This window comes from Microtus oregoni, unplaced genomic scaffold (assembly GCF_018167655.1).
Source record: "Microtus oregoni isolate MIOR12 unplaced genomic scaffold, Mior012 000005F_ref0000423, whole genome shotgun sequence".
Taxonomy (NCBI): Eukaryota; Metazoa; Chordata; class Mammalia; order Rodentia; family Cricetidae; genus Microtus; species Microtus oregoni.
This window is the reverse complement of record NW_024543064.1, coordinates 14,199,443-14,218,139: the sequence shown is the minus strand read 5'-3', so window position 1 is coordinate 14,218,139 and position 18,697 is coordinate 14,199,443. Positions and strand designations below refer to the sequence as shown.

The window sequence follows — 18,697 nt, the reverse complement described above, 5'->3', positions numbered from 1 at the left end:
CTAGAATGCCAAAGAGAAGGTGTTAGTTAAGATGAGGCTCAGAGAGGTCAAGAGCCTCTGCAGAGGTCACCAGCACCAACCAATCTAATGGTTGCTCAGATCTGCCAGGTGCCCCAGGCAGAAGGCGGCCAGGTAGTTGGGCAAGATGCCCCCTGCCCGAATTCTCAGAGCAGCAGTACCCACTCGCCCCTTGAGTGTCTTGGGAGCAATGGAGCTCAGCGCCCACACTGGGTGGAGCCAGCTGCAGCAGAGGACTGCCCGCCCTCGCCCGCACCATACTACTTGACCCAAGGAAGAGAACGTCTCCGCTGGATAGAGAGTCAGAGACCACCGTGAGATCCCGTGAGAGTACTTCTGCTCATTCCGGGCCAGTGGCACCTGATCCTTCACCCTCACCCCCACCCCCGCCTTTCTCTTCAGCCACAGTTAGCAGAATTTGGTGTCTGACTCGCGGGGCGCCCGGGAAGATTAGACGACGCTGTGTGACCTGACGGCTTGACTATATCACGTAATACTGTTGGCTTCTGCTTCCCCCGTTGGGGTTCCACCCTAAGGTGCCTCTAATAGCATACGAACGCCTAGCATGGGCAGCAGGAGATTCATTTGGGGTCCAGGAACCTGGGCTCGTCGTCATGATCTGTTGCTTGATCTATAAGGCTGGCAAGGGCCGTTTGTTTCCTTGCCTATGAGTGTTGGGCTGCGTATATGTTTAGTGCCTGTGGAGGCCAGGAGAAGGCATCAAATCCCCTGGAACGGGAGTTACAAATGGTTGTGAGCTGTCATGTGGGTGCTGGGAATCAAACACGGGGTTTCTGGAAGAGCAGCCAGCATTCTTAAACAATGAACCATCTCTCCAGGCCCCTAACAAAAGATTGTTCTTTTTTTATTTTTTATGTTTTCCTTATTATTTATTATGTGTACAGTGTTCTGCCTGCATGTACACCCGCAGGCCAGAAGAGGGCATCACTTCTCATTACAGATGGTTGTGAACCACCATGTGGTTGCTGTGGATTGAACTCAGGACCTTTGGAAGAGCAGTTAGTGCTCTTAACCTCTGAGCCATCTCTCCAGCCCCTGTTCTGTTTTTTTTTATTATGTTTATTGTGTCTGTGTGTGTGTGTTGTGAGATATTTATACACTATGTGAAAATGTATTGCTGTGGTTGGTGTAATAAAAAGTTGAATGGCCAATAGCTAGGCAGGAGGTGTAGGTGGGACTTCTGGGAAGAGAAAGGAAGAGGAGGAGGCATCAAGGTGCACAGGAGATGCCCGGAGACACAGAGAGGAAACAGGGAGTAGGAGATGGAAGAGAGGTAATGCCATGTAATAGATTAATAGGAGTGGATTAATGTAAATTAAAAGAGCTAGTTAGTTATAAACCCAAGCTAGTTAGTTAGCTTTCATAATGAACAAGAAGTCATTATTTGAGAGCTGGCTAGCAGGACAGAAAAAGGCTCATTACGTGTGTGTGTGTGAGAGAGAGAGAGAGAGAGAGAGAGAGAGAGAGAGAGAGAGAGAATAGAGGACAGCTTCCAGGAGTTCTCTCTTACCATGTGGGCCCCAAGAATGAAGCGCACAAACACAAGTCATCAGCCTGAACAGCAGCTGCCTTCTCACTCAGGAATCTTCTCTTCCTGGCTCTTGTTTGTATGAATGTGGTTTTGTTTGTTTGAGACAGGGTCTGTCTTAGTTAGGGCGTCTATTGCTATGAAGAGACACTGTGACTACGGCAACTCTTATAAAGGAAAACATCTAGTTGGAGCGGGCTTACAGCTTCAGAGGTTGATTCCATCATTGTCGTAACAGGAAGCCAGGCGGTGTGCAAACAGACACGGTGCTGGAGAGGTCCTGGGGAGTTCCACTTGTGGATCCGCAGGCAGCAGGGAAAGACAGCGACACACTGGCCAGGCTTAAGCATGGGAGCCCTCAAAGCCCACCCCCAGTGACACACTTCCTCCAACAAAGCCACACCTACTCTAGCAAGGCCACACCTCCTAATAGCACCAGCCTAATAGTGACTCCATTAAGTTACTTCTATTCCAACCAACACGGCTTCATTATATGGGCCAGGCTAGCCTCAAATTTTCCCATCTGCCTGCTCCGTTTTTTGAGAACTGGGTTGCAGACATCACTATGATGCCTGGCTGCAGAATGCTCTTCTATTCTCCGTGCTTTGATATCAGGGTAGTGGAGATGGGGGTGGGATGCACATTAGAGCCTCTTGGCACAGCAGCCTGCTAAATTTTAGCTGCATAAACAGAGAGAATATATCCCCTGCTTTAGTTTTTTTTCTATGATAGGTAATGTCCTTCACATTTTACAAATAAAACATGATCATTTTATTTAGTTAGTTAGTTTTATTTGTATGGGTATTTTTGTCTGCTGGTACACATGTGCATCACATAATACAGTACCTGGTAAGGCCAGAAGAGGGCATCGGATCTCCTGGAACTAGAGTTACAGACACTTGGGAGCCACCATGTGGTTGCTGGGAATTGAACCTGGGACCTCTGGAAGAGCAACCAGTGCTCTTAAACATTGAGCATCTCTCCAGCACCCAAAACTTAATCATTTTATCATTCCAGGTGGCATGCAATTTCCGTGAGTATTTATTATTATCCACAATATGCTATAATTAAAAAGGTTTTTTTTGCTGGGTGGTGGTGATGCACGCCTTTAATCTCAGCACTTGGGAGGCAGAGGCAGGAAGATCTCTGAGTTCAAGGTCAGTCTGGTCTACAGAGTGAGTTCCAAGACAGCCAAAGAGTGTACACAGAGAAACAGTCTTGGGGAGGGAAACATCAAAAACGGTTTATATTTAAGACTTGCCTGGAAGTGGTGCCACCTTGTGGTCATACTGTTAACACCTCCAACTAAAAGAAGTTTTTCATTTGTCCTTTGTGTCCTGGACTGAGTGGTAGGTAGGGTCCAAGCCTCCCTCACCATCACAGGTGCAGAGGGGCTTTGAGAATTTTCAACCCTTTCTTGGTTGCTCCCGGCCATGGTGAGCTTCCTCTATGAAGGAGGCTGGTAATGCCATGTGGAATAACGGGACAACAATCTTAGGAAGTCATACCCCTGCTCCAGCCTCCATGCCTAGAGACACAGAGGACAAAGACAGCTCCCCGCTACACAGTGGGAGGAGTCAAGGTCTGCGGAGGTCGTGAGTCCCGCTGGAAGCTGCCTTTGCAGAAGATGTAGTGGGGGGTCACCTCCACAAAGACAGGCAGGTTTAACCATGGACACTGTCTAGGTTCTTTGGAGACAGGGTTTCTCTGTAAAATAGTCCTGCTGTCTTAGAACACACTATGTAGACCAGGTCAGCCTCAAACTCATAGAGATGCGCCTGCTTCTGCCTCCCAAGTGCAGGGATTAAAGGCGTGAGCCACCATTGTCCGGCCCATCTAGGTTCTTAATAAATATCTGTCCAATAAGTGAATGAACGCACGGACAAACTATCTGTCCAGCTACCTGCAGTGTGGGCCAGTCATTCGTTCCCCATGGTCACAGCAAATGACACTTCCTGCGGTGTGGCCTAAGGCAGGCACTGTGCCCAACTTGCCATGTGCACTGACTTCCTTCCGGCACCCTCACCCTCTCCCTGGGAGTAGACTTGGCCGTGGACAATAGTTTCCACTCTACACGTGGGAACACCAAACCTCAGAGACCTTGTGATCTCTCAAGATCACAGTTAGAAAGTAGCCTAGCTGGGATTTGAACCCAGGCAGTGCAGACTTCCCAGAAGCCTGGAGCAGGGGAAGGAAAGCAGTTGGTAGCTGATCCCATGCAAGGTTGGGAAACCAACTCAGGCAAACCAGCCATCTTGCCTAAATTGCTCATCTGTAGAGAGGCTAAAGGCCCTCGCTGCTTGTGCGACGGGGTGAAAGGCTGCAATTTTATGCTTGGGTTCTTTTAGTGGTTCGGTTTGAGCTTGGTGGAAGCAAAACTCTGAATCAGTACCCCATATAAACATACATACATACATACATACATACATACATACACAAATATACACATGCATTTACACACACTTGAAGTAGACATAGCTCATGAGAATTCTCAAATTCTGTGTTCTGCTGAATGTGATGGCACACACCTGTGATCCCGGCACTCTTGGACCTGAGGCAGGAGGACCATGAGTTCAAGTCCACTCTAGGCTACAGAACAATATTCTCCAAAGACGGAGAGTGGGATGTAGCTCAGTTGCTAGAGTGCTTGCCTAGCATGCATGGAGCCCTGGATTCAACCCCAACACTATGTAGGTCAGGCATGGAGGCACACTTGTAATAATCCCAGCACTCAGGAGGTGGAGGTGAGAGGATCAGAAGTTCAAGGTTATAACCTGCCTAGGCTAAGACCTGGTCACAAAACAATGTTTTATCCTATGCAAAGATGAGGATCTGAGATGGATTCCCAGAACCTACGTTTTCAAAGAAAAAACTTGAGGTGGTAGTGGCGGTACACTCCTGTAATCCCAGCACTCGGGAGGCAGAGGCAGGCGGATCTCTGTGAGTTCGAGGCCAGCCTGGTCTACAGAGTGAGTTTCAGGACAGCCAGGGATACACAGAGAAACCCTGTCTCAGGTGGGGAGGGGGCTCATGTGAAGAAGGAAGGCAGGGTAAGGGTGCTTTCCACCAGGCCTGAGTATCTGAGTGCGGCATCTTGTACTCACACAATGGGGAAAACCAACTCCTAAGAGACGTTCTCTGACCTCTACATGAACACCATAGCATACACCTGCCCCCCCCACACACACACCACACCTGGTATGCTGGCATGTGTTTATAGTCTCAGTACTGGGGATCTGGAGACAGATGGGTTCCTGGAGTTCAGTGACCAGTCAGCCTGGTGAGTTGGTGAGTTCTATCTAAGTCAATAAAAGACTTTGTTTGTTTCGGGTGGTGGTGGTGCACGCCTTTAATCCCAGCACTCAGGAGGCAGAGGCAGGTGGATCTCTGTGAGTTCGAGGGCAGCCTGGTCTACAAGTGCTAGTTCCAGGACAGGCACCAAAGTTACAAAGAAACCCTGTCTCGAAAAAAAAAAAATTAAAAGACTTTGTCTCAAAAACAAGGTGAATGGCACCTGGAGAAAGATACTCAAGGTTGTCTTCTGGCCTCCACATGTGCCTGTGGACCCCCATGCACAAATACACACACACATATACATGTATTCCCACATACACGCATGCACACATGTACACACGCATGCATGTGCACACACACACAATTCTTTCTCATTCCTGAGATCTGGCCGCTCTCCCTGACAAGGCTAACAAATCCGACCAGAGGCTGCTCTTCCTTGGGCCCTCCCGGCCCCTCTCAGATGGCTTCTCCAACTTCACTGGCCCTGAACAACTCTGGCCCCTGAACCCACCCACCAGCTGGCCTGCTGCCTTCAGGCCTTTGTCTCCAGCCTTTTGAGTCTTTCTGACAAGTGTCTCTCTCTCTAGCTGCCATTCAGGACCTGCCAGCAGCCCGGCCACCACCTTCTCACCTCCTCACTGAATTAAGTCTCTACACTCTAAGAAGCAGTCCAGAAAAAAGACACCTGCAGTAAGACAGCTCTCAGACTTGAGGCACAGGACTCAGAGGTACAGTCCCAGGGACCTCTAGAAGCACAGTTATCGCTAGTTTTCTGACTGCCATGTAAAAGTGACATCAGGAGATCTGTGCACTTCTACCAAGTCGGGATGTACCCAAAAGTCAGGTGTGTACCCACAAGTTGGGATGCACCCACAAGTCAGGTGTGTACCCACAAGTCGGGTATGCACCCACAAGTCGGGTATGCATGCACAAGTCGGGATGCACCCATGAATCAGGATGCACCCACAAGTCGGGATGCACCCACGATTTGGGATGTACTCACAGACTTGGTGCCCGACTCAGAAGAGCAAATGAGAGAGTTCCCCCACAGGTTTACAAGTGCTTGGGCCACCAAACTTGGCATGGATTCTGACCCAGACTGCCTGGGTTTGATTCTTGGTGGCATTTAACAAAATGGTCCTGGAGAGATGACTAACTCCCCTGTACCTAAGACGCCTCGTGCACAAAAAATAAGGACAAGATCAAAATGAGACTGAGGGCTAGGCAAGATGACTATGCAAATGACCTAGCCCAGGGACCACCCGTATATTCACTTGTAACCTTTGATTTTAGGGTTCGTCTGTTTCCTCTTCTCCTGGGGCTTGGATCAGGCTGGTGACATGTACCAGGGCCCTGAGAGTAAAGAGATGGCCAGAGGGACCCCAAGGGATCAAGTGTCCAAATCTAATTGTCCATGCCCAGTCCCGTGTGAGCAAGGCAGAAATGCACACAGGAGCCCAAGAGAGGAGGTGAGCCAGACACGGGGCCAAGGCAGGGAAGCGAGCGAGCCAGATACAGGGAGGAGCTACAGCAATAATTAAGGTCAGCCACACACTGTCTAGACCAAACCCAGTTCCGGTTCCTGCATCCACCACCGCCCGGATCAATAATCAGCCCACAGGAAAGAGAATGGAGGCATTGAAGGTATTTATTCATGAAAATACTTGGGTTCGGGGGGAAACGGGCTACTGGTTACAAGCTTGAAGGCTCTCGTCAAACAGCCATGGGCTGGGGCACCCCCAAGTAAGGGGTGAGCTAGCAGCCCCCCTGGACACAAACAATGGTGCCAACACATCAGAGACAGAGTGCTCTTCCTCACTACCTGCCCTGCCCTAGGGTTAAAGTGCAGACGGGAGGAGAGGGAAGAATGGGGAGCTAGAGAAAGTCAAGGTCAGCAGGGGCCCTACGCAGGGGCCTCCTGTCCACTATGGTCCCAGGTAATGGAAATCAACGAAGCATCACCTCGTTCAGAAAGACCCTCCCCAACGGGTGGGACTGGCTGCTTCTGCATCCCAAAGGGTCCAGAACATGGCAGGCACAGTGCTAAGATCTCGGGAGGGAGAGAGACAGGAAGGATGGCCTTTCTTCTTCAGTGATGCTCTGGCACCTGAGTCAGCGGGGTCCTGCCCCAGCCTGACCCCTAAACCACCCCAAAGAAGGGGATGCTTTCCTGGAGGTGGGAGGTAAAGGAGGCCTTAGGGAAATCTACAGGGGCTGGAGCTTCCTGCTTCTGCCGACAGTCTTCCCAGCTCAGACCCTCCCGCAAAGAGGATGCTGTCATGGTACCCACCCTCTGCCCATCCCTGGGGATCCTGCCCCATCAGGAGTTGTATGGACCCGGCCTGGGCCTGCCTGTTTGCAGGTCTTGCTCATCCTCAGCAGCTCAGCCCACTTCCTCTCCATCCTAAGGACCCATCTCTAGAAAACGAAGCTCCACACTTCACCTTCCAAAAAAGAGCCCTGAGAATGTCTGCTTCCTCCCCCCATCTTGCATATATTAAACTGTGCAGCTTAGCTACAGCCCCTCCCTTCGGATCTCTATGACAACCGGGCAGCATTCCAAGTCCATCCAGTGCCAAAGGGGGTGGGGGGGGGATTTCCGCCTCTCCCCTCCCTCTTCCCTGGAGGGTGGGACCCAACATTCCACAGGGGACAAGAGGGGAGGAAGAGTTGGAGGCCCTCAGTCCTCAGCCCCCTCTTCCTCAACCTGAGGGGCTCCAGGAGGTTCTTCGGGCTCGGGGGTCTGGCCACCGGGGTGGGGGTGGGGGTGCGGTCCAGGCTGGGAGCCCAGTCCATCTTCACCCTGCACATAGACGCTCAGGCCCTCGTGACTGGGCTCCTTGCCGCAGGCCTGGCAGCTGCAGTGCACAATCTTCTCCACCAGTTTGTCCACCCTGGGCACCTCCTCGTGGCCGGGACACTCCAAGGTCACCTGGGTGGGGCAGAAGGAAGGGAAGGGATATTTGTTCCCGAGGCTAGGGCAGGTGTTAGAGACTCCAATAATAACACAGCCCTGGAGACCAAGAATCCCAGAGTCCACCTGCGCCAGCCCAGTGTGTCCTGTGGACCCATGGGGTGGGGGTGAGGGGGGTGGAGGGGTGAGCTCCTGCAGGAACTCCAATCTCATCTTACAGGCATTCCCGCCCCTCCTACCCATTCCCCCAGGCATGGGGGTGGGGGTCTTAGCCTGTAACAGTGAGTGGGGACTGAAGGACTGCACTGTTTGTAACATGGGTGGAGCCTCAGGAATATCTGCGACCCTCTACAAATCCCCCCACCACGTGTCCCCGTGTGTATTCCCAGCAGGAACCCTGCAGCTCACACAGCAATGAAGCCAGGGACCGAGAACCCTACTCACAATCTCCCACATGGACTGGGCCGGCATGCAGGAGTCACAGTGCACCAGGGACTCTGTGGACTGCGGAAAGGTGTTGGGGACGCTGTAGCTGAAGCACTGTCCCAGGCACGCCCTGCGGGAAGAAATGGCCCTGAGCCCGGATCTTCAGAGGGGAGGCAGGAGTGAACCCTCCTGGTTTTCCTTTCCCGTCCCTCGGTCCCAGGCTTCACCCTCTCCCTCCCCGAGAGCCCCACCTGTTCTGGATGGACTTGGCCTCACAACCGCTGTGGCCCACAATCTGTGTGATGTTCTTGGCCTCGCACCAGGCACTCTTGTCCGGAAACAGGGCCAGCTTGTTGATGGGTGGTGGGGCAGCCAGCAGCATGACAGGGAGGACAGCCCTCACCAGGACCCAAAGCATGGTGCCCGTGACGTCCAGAGCCCTGGAACTGAGCACAGGTGGCAAAGTGAGGTGCAGGATGGCCCAGGTTAGGTGCTGGGGAACAGGGTGTATTCCAAGTGCAGGTTCTGGACCTCAGGTTCAAGGCCAGCTCTCCACAAACAAACCAAAAAAAAAAAAAATTTTTTTTTGAGACATAGCCTCATGCAGCTCAGGCTGGCCTCAGGTCTGTATCCAAGGATGACTTTGAACTCCTGGTCCTCCCAATCCCACTGCTGGGTGACAGGCAGGTAGCACCATGCCCAGCGCCAGGTACACTAGCAGTCAAAAGCAGCTAGCTGTATGTAACACCGCACCTGATGGCACGGAGCGACTGAACAGTCCTCAGTGGGATAGCAACTAGTGTCAGGTTAGGCGTGTGCCTCAGTGGTACAGTGTGTGCCTGACTTGTGCAAGCAGGGGCTCTGGGTTTGGATCCCTCATATCATAAATCCAAAGTGATCCTGATTTTCAGCCTCAGAGGAGGCCATAGCACATGCCTCCTAAAAAGACACTGCCTCGCAACCTTACGCCACCGAGGCAGATATATTTCTTCTTAGGGTTCCCCACCACAGTGTCCAGCCACCAGAGATCCCCACACGTCTTTACCCCCAGCAGGATCCTAACCCCAGAGTCAAACACAAAGGTCTCTGGTTCAGGAGTAAGGCACTAATTCCAGAGCTGGCCACAAGATGGCGCTGCAGGACAGAGTCTGTGTGTATAGGAGCCAATCAGAGGGGGACTTCCACCACCTTCCTTAACTTTAGCTTCTGTAGGCTTCACCCCCTCTCCCAATCCCTCACACACACATCTCAAAAGTAGTGAAGGGGGTTTCAGAGAGACCTGAACAAAGGGAAGTGCTTATAAAGGCAGGGTGTCCCCAAACCCCATCTGAAACAGGACACTAGAGAAAGGTATGTATGTATGTATGTATGTATGTATGTATGTCTCTGTCTGTCTGTCTATCTATATCTATTTACCATATATCTATCTATCATTATCTACCTATCCTTATCTATCCATCTATCATTATCTATCTATCTATCTATCTATCTATCATCTATCTAATGCTTGGTGACCCTGGCACCTTCAAGCCTCAGTTTCTCCACCTGTAAAATAAGTGGCGTCTTCAAACCTAGTAGTAGTGCATCAGAATTCCCTGGGGACTTAAGAGTGAAAGCTCTCAGCTGGGGTGAGAGTCACACTTCTACAGCCTTAGAGGAGGTCACTGTCCATGCCTCCTAAAAAGACCTAATAGGCAACCAGACAGGGTAATATCCCAGCTTGGACAGTTGGGAACTGTGTCTTAGTATTGTCCCCAGAAGGGCCTGGGTGAACTTGAATTGGGGAGAGAGGAGCAGGGTGTTTCCACCAGCTCTCTGGAAGTCAGGAACCAGGAGTGGGGAAGGCTGGCTCCTCTGGATGACGGCCCTGCCCCATCCCCAGAAAGTGATGGGGGTGGCCATGACAGGTGTTTTGAAAACTGTCTAGGGAGGTGGCAGTGGAAGGGACAGTTTCTGCAGTGAGAATCCAGTGGGCTGAGGGAGAAGACTGTCAGGGAGGATAGAGCAGCCTTCAGGCTCGTTGGGCAGGGCCCCCAGCAACTGCTCCTCTCTCTGCAGAAGTCTTGGTCCCTGGAGATGACCTCTGCCCCTGGCTTGACGGGGAAAGGGACAGTTAGGGGTGGGACTGGACAGTGTGCCCGGATCCCAATACTTTCTGCTGTGATCCACACTCAGCACATACTCCAGACTCACCCATGAGATCAACGACAAAACCCACATTTTGAGAATAATCATGTCCCACGAGGACCGACTGGACTCGTTCCTGAGCATAGGCAACAGCCCCAGCATCCAGCAGGCCTCCTGCTCCTGAAAGGCCCTCTGTCTACCCTCAAGAACTAACCTGAGCAAAGGTGTGCCCACAGCCTTCTAAAGATCTCCAAGGTCCATCGAAGACCAGAGCTCTGGACCCTCCCTGCGTTGGACTGACCCCTCCAGGCACCAGAGAGATCCCTGAGTCTGGGACACTTTCTTGGCAATGACAAGCAGGGAATCAATAAGATCGAGGCAGGACGTGAAGCTAAGGTCTCAGTAGGCACTGGAATTGAGATCTGAGCTGTAGCGACAGTAGTCAGGAGATGGGCATGTGAGTCCGTCTTAAACCAGCAACCAGGAGAGATGGGGGTGGAGGCTGCTGAAGTCAGGACTGGCTCAGGCGGAGCCCAGCCTGGAGCTTAGCTATGAGGCTACCTGGAGACAGGACAAGGGGACATTTCTAGAGTGTCACTGGCCCAGAGGTTAGGCCCTGTTATTAGACAGATCTGGTAGAAGCTAAGAAGTAAGATAGATTGCCTCAGAAGGTCACCTCCTTTATCTTGCTTTTCAGAGGCCCCAGCAGGGACAAGCACAAGGGCCAGTCACACCCCTCAGAAGAGTGGTGTACCCCAACCCACCACAACCAGGCCAGGATCCGGGGCAGAATGCTGCCATCACCCTAGACCTCCCCAGATCAGCAGCTGAAGTCCCAGTAGACTGGACCTTCCATTGCCCCTGGAGTCTGGGGTCAGAAGTCTGCAGCCTAGGAGCTGCGTGCCTGTGAAGAAGAATTCATCTCTCTTGGCCTCCCTTGGCTGGAAAGAAGGAACATGGATCCTTTCTAGAACTAGAAAGCTGCCGGGCGGTGGTGGCGCACGCCTTTAATCCCAGCACTCGGGAGACAGAGGCAGGCGGATCTCTGTGAGTTCGAGACCAGCCTGGTCTACAGAGCGAGTTCCAGGACAGGCTCCAAAGCCACAGAGAAACCCTGTCTCGAAAAACCAAAAAAAAAAAAAAAAAAAAACATAGAACTAGAAAGCTCCTATAACAGCACCCAGCATCCAACACCCAGTATCCAGCCCCCAGCATCCAGCATTGAGCACCCAGCACCTCGTATCCAGCACCCAGCAATTAGCACCCACCCACCCACCCAGTATCCAGCATTCACCTACTAACATCAGTTCCTATCTCTGGAAGATGAATAAGGCTGGGCAGTGTCAGAAGGGAGGTCAAAGAGGTACCAACAGGAACCCCTCTCCTCAAGCCCTCACACCCTGCCCAGAGGCCATGATGCCCCCCCACCCTTGGGTGGGCTCCTTGCAGGCTTAATCTTCTATTGATTTACCCTTTTTGCGTGTGTCCTCAACCCGCAACTCAGCTCCTTTCTGCTTAAGCAACAGTTGGACTTTCCTTCCTGGGCCTTGGGAGCCTCACCCAGCTCCTCAGAGCTTCAACCCTGAAGGTCACACAGAGTGCCAGAATGCCAGGGCAGGACAGAAATGAGCCATCAGTCAGACCAACACCCAGGCTCTGCAGGCAGGGCTTGTCAGTCCCAAAGCACTTCCAGCAAGAGAGGTGCCATGCCCTCCTGGGCCACTCATTCCCCATATCAGGTACTCCCTGTCTGGGGGTCTTCAAGGACAGGGAAGCAGGAAGGCCACGCTCACTCCCTCCAAAGCTCAGATCCCACGAGGAAATGCAGAGATGCCTGAGTGAGCGGGGAGGAAATTCATCGTTCTGGGTTGAGCAGAGGATTGCTTTTGGGTAATGGTGAAGGTCGAGGGAGGGCCCTCCTGGCCAAGGTTACTGCAGGAGCAAAAGCCGGCAGAGGGGATCACAGGCGGCAGCCCCATGGCCTCTCCTGCCTGGCAGGGAAATGCTGGTCCTAGCCGCCGCATCAGCTCATAATAACTCCACTGGATAGGCCCTGTCTCCCCCACTTTCTACTTGAAGAATGGAAGCAGGCCGCAGCTGGGATTTAGACGAGTTTACACGTCCCGACAACAGGAAAGCAAGGCCTGGTCATGAACGAATCAGGTGAGCAGCAGTTAGCCTCACAGATTGAAGGTGCCAAAGAGAGAGAAAGAGAAGGCAAGAGATGGGGAGAGGTGTCCAGGAATGGTGGTATGGAATGAGGAGCTGGAACAAGATTTGGGGTACCGTAGGGGCAGCCTTCCGGTCCCCATCAGAACTCTGGTGCTTAACCATTGCCTCATCTGGAACCTTGCTCCACGGACCAGAATTTGAGCTCCCCAAAGGCCAGCATGTGGTCACGGCATGTGGTCATGGCGGTACCTGGTTCCTGGATCTGGGTACGGGAGTGAAGTGTCCGCTGAGCTCAGTAGCACAGTGGAGCACATACAGATGCCCACCCTGGCCCACCTCAGACCTGGAGGTGGGCAGGATATTTCTGGTGACCCTATCAGGGCACCTGCTGGATTGTGAGAGGCACAGCCCTTCTCTCCAGCTCCCCATAGGCCTCCTTGTGCCTTGCCTTTTCCAAATTGTTGCCATTCACACAGAAAGGAAGCCCCCACAGGGCGACACCCACGGGCTGACCCCTCTCTTCACACACAGGTCAAGAAGAGGCCCGACCTATCTCTCCCAGGCAGGAAGTGCTGTGGTAGCTCCCCAGGCCCTTGACTCACAAGGCCCTTCAGGAATGCCAGGAGGTGGGGCTGGGAGCGCACAAGGCTTGGCCCACAGCACACCTGCCAGGCTCCAGCAGCCTCCCTGAGGTGTTCACCAGAAACATAGAAGTGCCTGGGCCTAGCCTGCAAAATCAAACCACCAGAGCCCGGGGTGTGGCCTGAAGGGGCATCTGTCTGTGTTCCCTGCATGACTCTGAGGCCCAGCCATGTTAGGAGCCGTGTGTGGCCCCCAGATCCCCAGAAAAATGGCCTCCTTAATGTCATGGCTAACAGGAGCTCTCAGTTCCACCACTGGGGTCTACCGCCTGGAACAGGTGTTCTAAATGCTCTGTGGACCTAACTCTCAAGGACAGTTGCCACCAGCACCCACCAAGAGGTGACCTGTGTTGAAGGAACAATTGCTGCCTATTTCCTCTTCTTTTTTTTTTTCAACTTTCCAGAAAGGGTTTCTCTGTGTAGCCCTGGCTGTCCTAGAACTCACTCGGTAGACCAAGCTGGCCTCGAACTCAATCTGCCTGCTTCTGTCTCCCAAGTGTTGGAATTAAAGGTGTACACCAAGATGCCTCCGCCCCCCCCCCGCCCCATTTCCTTTTTTGGTAACTCTGATAAGTCGGTCATCAGTCCCCACTGGGACTTTCAAGGTAGGCTGTACCATACTACACCCCCAGTCTTACACACACACACACACATCTCCCTCACACACATATATATACAATCTCACATACATACAGGGAGGCAGAAATCTCTCCCCGCCACGACTGCAGGCTCAGGTTCAAATTTCAGCTCAGCCACCTGAAGATGTCTGTGCGTCTGTTTGGTCGTCCGCAATGTGGAAACAGTAAAGCAAGCCCTCTCGCCTAGGCAGCTGTGACTTGACCTGAGGAGTCGGTAAGGAAGGCTCTGGAGAGGTTGTCACTGTGGGGTTACAGCTCCAGGAAGTCACCATGAGCGCGGCTTGGAGTCACTTAGGCCTCTTATGTTCCTTCCTCCAGATCCGGTTTAATCCCCAGTGTTTCTCAATCTGGGATGCATCTGCCACCGTAGGGATTTCGGGGGATACCTAAATCCTTGAGTTGAAACTTAAGCAAGAAGCAAGATGGCTGGGGACAGTTTCACAAGCTGCCAAGTGTCACCCAACACGCCCGCTTGCCAGAGCAGAAGCTGGGGCAAGACCTGATCCAAACTCTACCCCTTTGGAAGACAGCAGCCCTGAGAGTGCACCCCCACCCCCACCTAGCTATAGAGAGTCGGGCTATGCCTGGTACCCACTGCGCATGCGGCTGGTGGAGAGGGTGTGGTGCTTATGGCCGCTGCCCTGGGCTTGGGGATCAGTAGGGTGGGGCAATCCTCCAGGTCTTGGAATGAGTGCAGGGACTTCCTCGAATGGTGCAACAGAAAAAGGCTGCTGGGGAGGGGGCAAAGCAGTCTCCAGCCTCACATCAGTGGGGCCCAGCTCTGGGTTCCTGGGTGCTGAGGGACAGGGGCTGTCTCAGGATGCATGGCCTAGGGGCAGGGCTGCTCATACAGACTGTGTCAGTGACCTGTGCTTCACCTCCGTAAGCCTCACACTTCCCACCTGTGAAATAGACCTCGGCTTAGCCTGGGAACATCTGGCTTAGTAGATTCCCTTGGGGAGAGTCTGGCTCCAGTGTGCCGCTTAAGGCCACAAGGATTCCATGACCCCAGGAGCACCACAGGGTGGTTTTCCTTCCTTCAGCGCCAGGGCAAAGCATGAACCAACTGTGCAGTGGGTTGATACCCAGGGTCCATCCCATGCCACCCAGGCCTACCTCCTAGTACCAGGCAGCTTCACCTTCAGGCTCTGGGTGTTTCTATGCAGGCAGTCAGGCCCCACAGACCAAAAAACAGTCTCCAAAACAAACGCACGCTAACTACCGGCTGTAGGGCAGGCTTTCACATCTGCTCAACAGAAGTTCCCCTCAGACCTCACCAACAACCCTGCCCACCCCACAGCCTCCGACCCCTGGGGTTGCCAGCAGGAGGAAGGAGCTGAAATTTCACTTTAAGGAGGCTGTACCCCAGGCTACGGGAAAAGCATCCACTCCCCTGCCTACCCCTTCAACACACAGGCCCAGGAGAGAGGTCTGGCTTTCAGGGAAGGGTGGAAAGGGGTGGGGGTCACCAAGGAAACGCCCCAGCCTTGTCTCTTCTTTGGCTCTCACTCAAGGCAAACCCGCCCAGGCAGTTCCAGCATCCGTGGGAGTCTCGGGGGGCTGGCTGCTTAGAGACAAAGAGTGGGGGGCTGCCTGTTGACAACTTACTTCCCTACTCTCAGCCTGTGCCAGGAGGCTGTTTTCCTGGGGTGTTCCGAATTGCAGGCTGGTGGCTTCCAGCTGAGCAAGGACCTCGGAAAGCCTGGAAATGTGGCCTTCTCCCTTGATGCCCGCATGCCCGCCCCTACCCCACCCCACCCCACCCCACCCCAGTCAGGCCAAGGCAAGCAGCTGCCCCCTTTAGTGACGCTTGTAAAAGATCATCGCCTGGCCCGGGAGCCAGAGCCGGCTGGAGGGCAGGTGGCCGGCAGCAGAGCCCTGCGGTGAACACTGCCTCATTGGGGTGGAATGCTTACAAGGCTCGCTATAGCCCCTGGAAAGGCTAGCTAGCTAGCTCGGGCACTCACGTCTGCTTCCCCTCTCCCTCTCTGCCCCTGCGGGGGGGGGGGGGGGGGGGGAGTGACACCGGCCAGACTTTGGGGCAGTCAAGAGGAGAGTTTGGGGTCTTTCGTGGTGCCAGAGAAACTTTGCACGAGTTCTATTGAGGGACCGCGACTCGGAAGCTGGGGCGGGATGCTTTGATTTGAAGTTAGGAGGTCAGGGAGGCGCTCAGTCACCAGAGAAAAGACGAAGGCAGAGACATAAGCCCAGAGAAAGTGAAAATCGAGGCACGAGGGGGGACAACGGGAGAGACTGAACTCCTGAAGGAGCGTGGGGGCGGAAATGGAGTGGTGGGATGACGAAGACCTGCGGATGGGAGACAGGGACCGAGTTGGGGGACCAGGATTGAGCCAGTGGACGAGCGAGCCCAGAGCCCCAGCGCTGCCCGGCGCCCGCCGGGCGACGCTCTCCCTCCCACTCTTAGTCCAGGCGGTGAAACTCCTACAAGAAACGGAGCCTCGGGGCGCGGCTGGCGACCGGCTCGGGACGCCGCCGGTGCCCCCTGGCCACCCGGGAGCCGCGCCCACGTCCCCAGCGCGGGCGATCGGAGGCGCCGGACCAGCCGCTAAACTGCGCGGCGCCGGGGTCGCGGTCTGGCGAGGCGCGGAGAGGAATTGCGAGGCTCTGGGGACGTTTTGGGGCGCGGTAGCAAGGGGACCCCGGCTACCCCGCTCCAGCTTGCGGGCCCGGGCGAGACTTACCGCGCGCAGCGTTAGCGGGGAGCGCGGCGCGTCCTCCTGGGGGTTCTGAGAAGGGGTTGAGGGCCTCGGGGGGGTCACAGACCCGGGGTCCTCGGGCTGGGGCGGCCCCGCGAGGCTCGGCTGGGCTGCTCTGCTGGCCGTCTGCGGCCCCGGGCAGGCGCGGGGCGCGGGGGAGCGGCGGGCCGAGCGCCTCCGACGTCAGGGTGTCTCAGCTCCAAATAGGGAGCGAGGGCGGGGGCAGCGGCGGCGAGGGGAGGGACGCACGGGCAGGGCGGGCGAGCAAGAGCCGCTCCCTCCGCGCTCGAGCAGGGGCGCCCAGGCCGCGGGCCCCACTCTCCCGACGGCCGGGACAGAGATGAAAGGGCACGAACCAGGTGCCCGGCCGCTTCGCAGGCTTTGATTCCCCTCCGCCAGGCTTTTCTGGGCTGTCGGGTCTTGCCAGGCCTTGGAGTGACAATAGCGGACAAAACCTTGGACACTTGCTGAGTGTAGCCCTCCAGCCTATTGGGGTTCCAGCACCAGCAGCCTATCCGAAGCTGTGCCCAATCTTCCCTCAGGAGGCTGGGTTCCCATCTGGGATGTGTTCCTTGCTCCTTGACCTTCAGTTGCCTCCAAACAACTTAGCTGGAGCATCCAGAGAAAGCCAAAAGCTACTCGCTGTCTCCTTGAAGAAGGCACAGTGCAGCTTCCCTAAGGGAGGGGCTATCTACCTAAATCCACTAAGGTGAATCGCACTGGTGTAGCCTGTTCCAACAGAATAAGAGGATCTATCTGGACTGCGGCTGTAGCCCAGTTAGCAGAGTGTTTGCCTAGTATGCAGGAAACCTTGGCTTCTTTCCATGACTGGGTCCAGCGGTGCCCACCCAATACTCAGGGTCAACTAAACAGCCAGTTCCAAGCCACCCTAAGAAGAGGACAAAGGTAGTGTCCTTGTTCCATGGAGGTGACAGCTCAGAGCATCACCAAGCAGGATGGTGAACATTGGAGATCCATCTGCATCAGTCATCCATGCCTTGTAGTTCAGTCGCTCAGATGGACTCAGCCCTGCTCAGCTGGTGTTTCAAAGTTGCCAGGCATGAGGCCGGGGGTGGGGGGAGTGGGGGAGAAGGGGGTGGGGGGTGATGGTGGCAAGGAGGCCTCCTGGTGGCCTAGGGGTAATGCCACGGCTGTCCCAGGCCCTCTGCTCTCCAAATCGACAGCTCTAATGCTGTTCTTAGTGTACATTCTTCCCTCCCTCCATCTTCATTCAATGCCTTCTTCATCCACCAGGGTGGAAAGCCTTCCCAGAACCCGCAGGGAGCGCGCATGTCTTCCTTCTCCAGGTGCGATCTTGCGGCCTGGGATACCGCTCTCATGCTGCTCTCTCTTTAGGACGTCCTCCATCAGCCCCCTAAGGCAGGGCTCTTCATCTCATGTCAGTGTAACCTGCCATTTAATACATGCAAAGTGCCCAGAAACAGCTTAAGTTGCACGACCAAAAAGTTACACAGTAAGAGGCTAAGGTTTGGAGGCTGTGTACTACAGACACCAGTCCTGAGCCTTGGACCACTGGAGGGCATTTACTGCCAAAGCTTGCCAGCAGTGTCAATGTGGACCTCGGGCAGGATGGGAGTGATGCCCACGGTCTGTAAGTTCTGTAAGAGCCCCGCTCCCGCTCCCACCAGATATGGTGACGTGTGCTTGTAATCCCCACCTTGGAAAGGCAGAGACTGAAGGGTCAGGAGTTCAAGACCAGCTTTAACTGGCTCCATGCTAACTTGGGCTGTGTGAACCGCTGTCTGAAACAAAGAAGGGCTGGTGAGATGGCTCAGTGGGCTCAGTGACACCTAACCTAACAACCTGAGTTTGATCCCCAAGATCCACCGTGAGAGGAGGAGGAAACTGACTCCTGCAAGTTGTCCTTTGACCTCCACAGCTGTGCTGTGGCACAAGTGTGCTCACAAACACACACTCACACAAAGAAAACTAAATCAATGTAATTTTAAAAGCAGGCAAACAGGAAAAGAACCTATTCCCACACTGCAGGAAGCTAACTGCGGAGTAATTTGCTCATCAGATCATACGCAGCAGCGGCAGCAGCAGAAGCAACGAAGAAGGCTGGAATCCCAGCCAGTGCCCTTGGCAGTGCAGCCCAGCACCCTCTCAAACACAGGGAGGTTCCAGAGCAGCTCCAAACCCCTATCCAAAGGCATGGGGTTCACAGCTGATTACATCTG

The 18,697-nt window shown here is 54.2% G+C and overlaps 1 protein-coding gene across 1 annotated transcript; it reads right to left on the bottom strand.

Moving 5' to 3' along the window:
• Window positions 1-6,498: 6,498 nt before the first annotated feature.
• On the bottom strand, window positions 6,499-16,675 carry Nbl1 (NBL1, DAN family BMP antagonist). The gene is made up of 4 exons (XM_041652008.1): window positions 16,482-16,675; window positions 8,453-8,647; window positions 8,220-8,331; window positions 6,499-7,793 (listed from the first exon to the last, which is right to left on the bottom strand). The coding sequence occupies exons 2-4, from the start codon at window positions 8,617-8,619 to the stop codon at window positions 7,542-7,544; spliced, it is 531 nt and encodes a 176-aa protein (XP_041507942.1). The 5' UTR covers window positions 8,620-8,647; window positions 16,482-16,675; the 3' UTR covers window positions 6,499-7,541.
• Window positions 16,676-18,697: the final 2,022 nt, after the last annotated feature.

Coding starts and splice junctions, on each gene's coding strand:
- Nbl1 (XM_041652008.1), bottom strand. CDS start 8,619: ATGCTTTGGGTCCTGGTGAGGGCTGTCCTCCCTGTCATGCTGCTGGCT. Junction 8,332..8,452: donor GCCAAGTCCATCCAGAACAG/GTGGGGCTCTCG, acceptor TTCTTCCCGCAG/GGCGTGCCTGGGACAGTGCT. Junction 7,794..8,219: donor CCCAGTCCATGTGGGAGATT/GTGAGTAGGGTT, acceptor TGCCCCACCCAG/GTGACCTTGGAGTGTCCCGG.